The sequence below is a fragment of the Miscanthus floridulus genome, chromosome 15, assembly GCF_019320115.1.
Source record: "Miscanthus floridulus cultivar M001 chromosome 15, ASM1932011v1, whole genome shotgun sequence".
Taxonomy (NCBI): Eukaryota; Viridiplantae; Streptophyta; class Magnoliopsida; order Poales; family Poaceae; genus Miscanthus; species Miscanthus floridulus.
Genome location: NC_089594.1, coordinates 62,891,162 through 62,900,077, shown reverse-complemented (window position 1 = coordinate 62,900,077; position 8,916 = coordinate 62,891,162). Strand labels below are relative to the sequence as shown.

Below are 8,916 nucleotides of genomic sequence, written 5' to 3'. Positions count from 1 at the left end.
TTTTGTACTAGGTGAAAGCTGCTTTTTCTAAAGAAGCTAGTACCCATCCCACCTCTTTGGTTGGCTTTTGTTTTTTTAGCAAAAATACTTTTGGAAGCCCAACCAAACACACCCTAAATTGAACTACCGTCTCTAAAAATTGTCACGTATTTTGGGAGACATAAATAATTTTTGACCGCCTTGGTTAATAATATGTCCTAAAATTAATTTTGTAGCCGTGAATGAACATGTAGGTTTGTACATAAAATGTACTTTTCTAAAGGTATTCTCTTGATAATTAACCCATGGTTTAGGGGTACGCTGTTGCTTGCCTCAACCGATGAATTCATGGTTTAGATAGAGACAGATGTGCTGTACTAGAGAATAAAGGGAAAAGGGGGGAAAAGAGAATAAAGGAAAATTTCTTTCAAAAAAGAGAATAAAGGAAAAAGGGAGAAAACAGAATAAAGGAAAAATTCTTTCAAAAAAGAGAATAAGGGAAAAAGGGGATATAGCTAGGGACATAAGTCTTTGGGATTTTTATATCAAAGAACAAAGGGAAAAGGATGGAGGGCCTGTTCGCTTGAACTTATCAGCCGGCTTATCAGCTAGAATCTACAATATTTTTCTCTCACAACAAAACAGCTTCAACCGGCTTATCAGCTGGCTTTAATACCAACCAATCTGTTGTGGTGTAGTGCTAGACTGCCAGTTACGTAGTTTGGAAGATAATGATTTACTTTGTTTTAGATAAAGGAACAGAGAAGGTCCTGCTTTACTTGTTCGACATTATCTCTTTTCCCACGCCTGCTTACATTCCTTGTGCATGGGCATATGCATCAAGGAATAAATAAAGAGTAGAGGATGTCGATCGCTCAAAAGAATATGCATATCCTCACTGGAATTGTACTATGCTTGCCATCTCAACCGATTCCGAAATAAAGAGTAGAAGACAAACTAGAACTAGCAAGGCATTGGGGGCAAAGCATTTGTATTGTATGGACTATCGAGCATGTCATGCGCCATTGTTGTTGCTCGAACAAACAAGGGTGAAAGGTCATCCATTCCACGCACCCACACAATCTCGATGCAATAACATGTGTTGCTCCTAATTAAGTCATCCACTCTATTGGACGACGAACAGCTAGCTAGCTCAGCTAAACTAGTCTAAGCCTATCTACCGTACCTTTGCTGGAGTGGAGACACACCGGCTAGCCGGCCGGTGAGAGGCAAGGGGTGCGGACGCCGGGGTAGGGTCCGATCAGTGTCGTCTGTTCCGGCCGCAATGGCTGAGCTCGCGTCAGGCGCCGTGAGCTCGCTGCTGGGCCTCCTCCGGAAGGAGGCACTGCTGCTGAGCAACGTCGGGAGCGACATGGAGTTCATCAAGGAGGAGATGGAGAGCATGCAGAGCTTCCTGGAGCACCTAGCCAGGACGGCTCGTCCCGCCGGCGGGCACGACGAGCAGGTGCGCACATGGATGAAGCAGGTCCGTGACCTCGCCCGCGACTGCAGCGACTTCATCGAGCTCCACCTCCACCACCGGTGCGGTGCCCACACGGTATACCGTGCCAGGGGCCGGCTCTGGCGCTACCTCCGGTGGGCTGACTGGCTGCAGGTGCACAAGATGGTTGCCCAGCACAGCGCGGCCACCCGGCTGGGTGAGCTCAAGCAGCGGGCGCGCGATGTTGGCAAGAGGCGGTTGCGGTACGGTGTGGAGATCCCGCGGAAAGACGCGGGAGGGCCTGCCGAGGCAGCAGCATCTATGCTGCCGCTGTCGTGGTCACCTCGTGCTACTGTGGCGCTTGCGGCCACAGAAGAGGAGGATGACGACGACGAGGAAGAGGATAAAGAGGCGGAAGTAGCAGCGACCGACGGTTCCGATCCCCATCCAAGAGCCCTACTAGAAGAACCTCGTCCTCAGGTGGAGGACTACTGCGCTGAGAAGCTGGCAAGCTGGCTAGAGTTGCAATCCAAGAACAACGAGGTGGTGGCAATAGCATCTACTGCCATTGTTGCGCCGGATGATGCCGAGAACGCCGGCATCATCGCACGTGAGTCTTTGAATTTGGCCACCAGCCATTTCACGTGCAAGGTCTGGATCAATCTTCCGGATTTGCACCTCCCATGGGATCTGCCGCTTAAACCATCAGAGATTCTCGCCTACATCCTGCGAGAATGTGAGATCCAGGAGCGGCAGCAGCAGGAAAAGGATAAATGTAAGCAGCAGCAGCAGCAGCAGGAAGCTTACTGCTACAAACGAGATCTCGATAACAAAATCGGGGATATGATTAGTTATGAAGATATCGATGCCAAGATTGAAAATATCAGGAATAAGATTGGAGTCGACAGCAGCATATTCAAAGGATCATCCAAGAACTTGATGACGAGCATGGCAGACAAACGTTTAAGCGTACTGCTCCATGTACTGCAGCTCTTGCAGGACGCGGTTGACACGGGTTTGCCTCCATCCTGGGATGAGGCCATGTCGGAAACTGCCTTCAGGCTGAAAACTCACATGGAACAAGAAGCCGAGACTAAGGCAACTAGTACTACGGAACAAGAAGTCAAGGATAAGCCAACTAGCAATACGGAACAAGAAGTCAAGGCTAAGCCCCAGATATGTCTCGAGGTTACCCAGTATAAGGATATCCTGAAGAAGGTGTTCCGGGAGAGCAACAACCCCCAACCACAGGCCAAGGAAGCCTCCACCTCAACCAGCTCGACTGCGACTACACTGGGCGAGGATCACATCAAAGAAATAATCCACAACCACAGGATTACACTGGACATCATCTGTAAACTTCTTCCCAAGCAGCAGCAGCACCAACTAGAAGGCAACTCTGGCACAGGCAGCATCCAGCAGCAGGAGCAGGAGCAGGATGGCCATGATCAAGTAGCCAATAGTACTGCTGCTGCTGCTGCTGAAGCTGTAATCAAACAAACCAGGGAGAAAATGAAGGATATCTCTGCGGAGGCTGCTAAGGCTAGTGGTGCTGTCGCTATTGCTATCAATGAAACCAAGATAAAGCTATCTGATATCAAGTGGGAGATTACAGATCAGCTGCGTAATAAAGGGGTAGTGGACAAGATTAACAAGCACCTGAAGGATAAGAAGACTCTGATTATCCTCCAAGATGATGAAGACTTTGTGTCCCATTGGGAGGAGACCAGATATGCTTTGAATCTATTAGGCTGCGCTGCCGGCAGTGCAGTGATTGTGTCCACAAAGAATAGCCAGAAAGCCAAAGAATTTTGCAATCCACCTGGGGAGCCAGTAACCTGTTCTCTTGTTGGCCTCTACTATGATATTGTGCTCCAGCTTACACAGCAACAGGTGAACAATGGAAATGACGGCTACAACCCTCAGATCCTCCGTGACATCTTGGAGAGTTGTCGTCATGAATTCTGCATGAAGATCTTCGCGCACGCTCTTTATGCTAATCCCAACAGGAGCTACCAGGAACTGCGCAAGTTGCATCAAGACCTGGTTCCCCAAAAGACATTGGACAATAAAGCTAAGAAGATGATCAAGTTCTCCTACAAAGAACTGCCCAGAGAATACAAGACTTGCTTGCTGTACCTTGCTATCTTCCCTCAAGGCCACAGCATCAGGCGGTCGACCTTAATAGGACGGTGGGTCACCGAAGGGCTGATAACTAAACAAGACTGGCGCACTACTGTGTGTTATGCTGAGCGATGTTTTGAGGCTCTCATCAAACGGGGACTTGTTTTGCCTTGTGATATTGGAACTGCAGGAAAGGTCAAGAGCTGCATTGTAGGTGCTCAAGTCCATGGGTTTATCAGCAAGATTGCAAATAAAGAGCACATTTTGGATGCACGCCTGTCAGATCAATGGGCTCGCCACTTCTCCATCTTCAGTGGCCTCCGACTCCGTGCCTCTGACAGCATTGACAAGTTTGTGCACCAGCTCCCCAATTATTTACCACAATTGCCATTGCTCAAGGTGCTAGACCTGGAAGGCGTCAAGTGTTTTGAAAAGAATCAGTACCTCAAGGACATATGCAACAAGATATTACTTCTCAAGTATTTGAGCCTTAGAGGAACAAATGTTACCAAACTGCCCATTGAAATCAACAACCTCCATGAGCTTGAGGTCTTGGATATCCGGCAGACAAGGGTGCCTGAGAAGGCCACAAGAAATGTCCTGCTCCTGAAGCTGAGGCGCTTGCTGGCGGATCGTGATGATTCAAGTTCAGGAATGTGTGCCAAGTCATGCTCCGCTGTCCAGATTCCCAGCCAAATCAATAGGATGGAAAATTTGGAGGTACTGTCAACTGTCAAGGCTACAAGGGATGGCAGTGACTTGAGAGAAATAAGAAAACTATGGCAACTGAGGAAGCTCGGTGTGGTTATCCAAGACAACTACAATCACCTCAGGAGGTTGTTTCAAGCTATTAGTGACCTTCATGAGTGCCTTTTGTCTCTTTCAGTCACTATATCACCCATCACCAAAACTAAGAAAGTACCCTCTAGAGAAGAGACACTGCTACAAGATATTACGACTTGGCAAAATAAAACTAGCAAGCTTGAGAGCCTAACCATCAACGGAGTCACACTTACAGAAAAGGTGCAGCTTCTCAAATCATTGGCCAAAGGTTGCGACGATCTTGCCAAGGTAACTCTAAGTGGCACCTTGTTGGAACATGACAGCCTAACGGTTCTTGCTATGCTTCCCAAATTACGCTCTCTCAGGCTCCGATCCAATGCATACAGTGAGACAAAACTCACCTTCAACAAGGAAGAATTCCCACAACTCAAGTACTTTCTTGTTGAGGATCCTGACATGGCAGATGGAAAAACAAGCATGACTGGGACTGACATCAAGTTCGAAGATGGAGCAACTACTGAGCTCGAGAAGATCGTCTTGTCCTTCACCAACATAAGTTCTCTTTGTGGCATCGGCAACCTTCCTAAACTCAAAGAGCTCCAGTTAGAAGCCAACCAATTTCTTCTTTCATTTTGTCATGATGAAGCAGCTCCTGAGCAACACACTGAGAGCAGAGATGACGAGCAAAACACTCAAAGTGGAGCCCCCAAGAAAAACAGAGAGAGTGGAGCTCCTGGGCATGACACCCAAGGCAGAGCCACTGAGCAAAGCACCGAGAACAGAGCAGCTGCCGAGAAAGACACTCAGAGCACAGACCCTGATGAGCAAAACACCGATACAAGAGCTACTGAGCTAGGCACTCAGAGTAGAGTCCCTGAGCAAAACCCTGAGAGGAACATAGTTCCTGAGCAATACACGGAGAGCAGGTTCACCTTCAAGAAGGACAAATTCCAACATCTTGTGTGCTTTCACTTTACGGACTCCAAAAGGACCAACATCATCTTTGAAACTGGAGCAGCACCTGAGCTGAGGAAGATCATTCTGTCCTTGGATGACAAAAGGTCCAAGCTTACTGGGGTCAATGACCTTCCAAAACTGAATGAGGTTGAGTTGAACGGTGACAAGTTCCTTCTCACATTCTTTTCGAACGCCAGTCATATTACCAAGATGACCCTTCGAGATACTCATCTGAAGCAAGAAGATATACATGAACTTGGCAAGAAACAAAAAAGCCTACGCTGTCTAGTGCTATCAGACAATTCTTATGATGAAAGCCAGCTTACCTTCAACGAATTCCCAATGCTTGACCATCTTATTGTCAAGTGTCATAACATCAGCAGCATCAGCTTCACCGACGAAACAGCTGCTCCTAAGCTATTGAGGATCGTTTGGTCCTTTAGCGAGATGAAGTCTCTCGATGGCATCAGCAATCTTCCGAAGTTGAAGGAGATCGAGTGCAGTGGTGAACATGTGCCTTATCGGGTGAGGAAAGAAATTACAGCACATGAAGGGAAACCTGTTCTTACACACAAGAGGCCACCGCAACAAAGCCAAGCAACAGGAGAAGAGGGCAATGATACAGGATGTCCACTGATCTCCTGCTTTTGAAGATCAAGAGTCGAGACTAGTTGGATAAGGAAAGGTTTGCAAGGAATTCACTTTCCATTCATCCCAGTTCTCTGCACCCTCATCACTGATTTCCAGGACTGCTGGCCCCGTTTGTGTGCATGCTATCAGTACTACGCTCTGTACTTGTGTGCGTCTTTGTGTCTGTTACCTCCTGCAAAGGGACTGTGCACGTCTGCAGTTGTGTTCATGCATGCATGCTTGAGCATAGCACCTGTGTGCCGCTATGCTTATGTATCGATTTGGATTTCCCTTGTTGTGTGTGTGGCTTTCCTCTCGATTTGCACAGCATGCCTGCATGCTTGCTTATCTTATGGTATGATTCTGCTTTGAGCATATATATGGGACATGTGGCTCTCCGGGTGTCCCATGCTCATGTATTCGGATGTGTTTGTGGGGGTTTATTTTCTCTGTATCATCGGCGTGTATGGTTCCATCTGTAATAAGTGTGACATTTCACTTGTTAAGTTGATTTCCTTATGTGTGCTATATATGCTTAAGCTTTAGAAAATGTGTGCAACAACGAAAAAGTGTTGTCATATATTTTTCTTTTTATTAGATTCAGGTATAAAAGGTATTCCAGCCTCCTCCATCCACGCATGAATGGGTGTAGCCGTTCATTACAACTGAAAGACACTTAGACCAAACACCGCTAAACCAAACATAATCAGGTTCAAACGATCAAACAATGATCCACAACAAAAGATTAGGAGAACTTAGTTATTTATTCTTCTTCGGCGACTCCAACCCATCTTCCCCACGACTTCGATCACCATAATTTTTAAATTGTGTGTCCCATTGCAGCATATGAGTATTTTGCTAGTTAGTAATATTAAGAAGATAAATTGTAAGTATAAATTGCATGATAGCTAGTACTAAATACCCACCAATTCAACGGAATTTTATGGAATTTAAAATTAAACTACCAATGAGCTGAACCCACGACCTACATACGGATGTAGTGTATGCGTATGCCGTTTCCACCAATGCCTCAGCACAATGGTTTTTTATACCGGTAGGAAAAAAACGGCACCTGCCGATAAATGCAAAATTTTGAGAATTTCAGAAATTTCGGACATTTAAACAAATTCAAACTTTAAAAAAAATTGGCAGAATTTTAGTTGAAATTCTCTCTACAACACATTTACATATATATAGCAAACGGTAACAAATGCTTTCTATTGGGGGGGGGGGGGGGGGGGGGGGGGGGGGGGATGTGGTTCATCATCATACCAGAACATGGCTTATGTGCCAGCGCCGAGCGGCAAGCCCAAGAGCAGCAAGCCAGAGTCCGAACTGGGGTGAGGGGTGAGGGCGTGAGGCCATGGGGACTGGGGACCAGAGCCCGCGCCAAGCCAGCCGCTACATACCTTTGGCCTCTGCTCGACTGCGGCAGCGCGACGATGGCGGGAGGCGGGGCAGTGCGGCAGCACGACGGGGCGGCCACGCGGCGCTGCCGGGATGTGAGACAGGCCGCAGGCAGGCAGCTACGCGGCGGCGTTGTCGGGAGGCGGGGCGGCGCAGGCGGCGGCTCGCCTGGGTCACGAGTAGCATTTTTTTTTTGGGAAAACAAAAGAGAAGGTCTGAAGTGTATATGGGCAGGCTGTCGGGAACTGGAGTTTTGGCCCATTTCGGCGCGGAATTTGGGCGCGGGCCAAATTCCACTGAAATTTTTTACTAATATATGTTATATATTTTATTCGGCACCCAGCGAAATTTTGGTTTTTTTGGCAAAATTTCACCGAAATTTGCTGCACAATATAGGACACCGTATCAGCACACATAAACCAAAAAAATAACACCTTTTGTTAACTCCAAATTTCTTTGTTACAACATCACTAAACCGTAGGTCACATTTAGGACACGGTAGTGCTTGAAATTGGACGTTCGGACAGTTCTCTTTCTGTTTCGCCGCATCCACCGTTAACTCATCACGGACCTAAACGAGTTGATGTAGCTTCTGCTTCTTTGCACAGGCCCACACGAGTCACTCATTCTCCGCCACAAGGGCTCCCTTGCTACGCCGCTTCCTCCCTGGTCCCTCCGTCGTCATGCCCACACACCTTCCTCCTTTTCCCGCTTGCTCCCACCACCACTGCGTCAACCCACATGCCATGCTTGCTGCCGTGCTCATCCACCTTGCTCTCTGGTGATCCCACCAACCTTCGTTTCCTCCCATGGATGGCCTTGTGAAGTTCTGCACCTTACTCTTTGGCTCCAAGGACTATTGTTGCTATCCTTGAGTTCTAAGTTTGCCATCTCATGCTGCTAATAAGGGAGCCCCAGATCCACACCCTTCTCTTTAGCTCTGGGCTTGATGTTGCTCGGCATATGATTCTTGGATGTTGCATTTGTTGTTTCTTCTACATTGCATCATAAGATTTCTCATGTTTTCGTAACATATTTAATTGTTTCAGCAGATGATCTCTCATGTTGTTGTAACAAAACTAACATGTTGTGTTACATGAATATTTGGTATGCGATGGTTTCTCATGTTGATTAGAGATGTCCCATCTTCTTTATTTTGATGTTGCGGTAACTAGCTGCTTGTAGCATCCCAGGTAATTAAATTACATAAAGCATCGTGTTTCCAGGGTGCTTGTCCCATGATCAGTAGCAAGCACACACGATTTACAGAATTGGCATCACAACTGTACAAACATAGTCCTTCTTTATTACAAACAGTACCAAGACTTACAATAACTTATATTTACATGCTACATCACACTAGCCGACTGGCTAAGATCCAAAACAACAAAAGCTTAATCAATATAGCGCAGTGCATCCAGTGGACGTGCCCAACTCCATAGGCAATCAACCTAGATGAAACCTAGAACCGTGCGTCAACCGGACCTCCAAAACCTGACATGTAAAAATCTTGATCTGGTGGAAACTCGTAGCCTTCATCTTCTAAAACCACGTATTAAGCAAGGGTGAGTACTTTCGTACTCAGCAAGACTTTG

At 46.9% G+C, this 8,916-nt stretch overlaps 1 protein-coding gene across 1 annotated transcript; it reads left to right on the top strand.

The window, feature by feature from the left end:
- The first annotated feature begins 226 nt into the window (after positions 1-226).
- On the top strand, positions 227-6,974 carry LOC136509312 (uncharacterized). The gene has a single exon (XM_066504129.1). The coding sequence runs from the start codon at positions 1,265-1,267 to the stop codon at positions 5,933-5,935; it is 4,671 nt and encodes a 1,556-aa protein (XP_066360226.1). The 5' UTR covers positions 227-1,264; the 3' UTR covers positions 5,936-6,974.
- The last annotated feature ends 1,942 nt before the right edge of the window (positions 6,975-8,916 follow it).

Bases quoted from the DNA above. Each gene is read 5' to 3' on its own strand.
- LOC136509312 (XM_066504129.1), top strand. From the start codon at position 1,265: ATGGCTGAGCTCGCGTCAGGCGCCGTGAGCTCGCTGCTGGGCCTCCTC.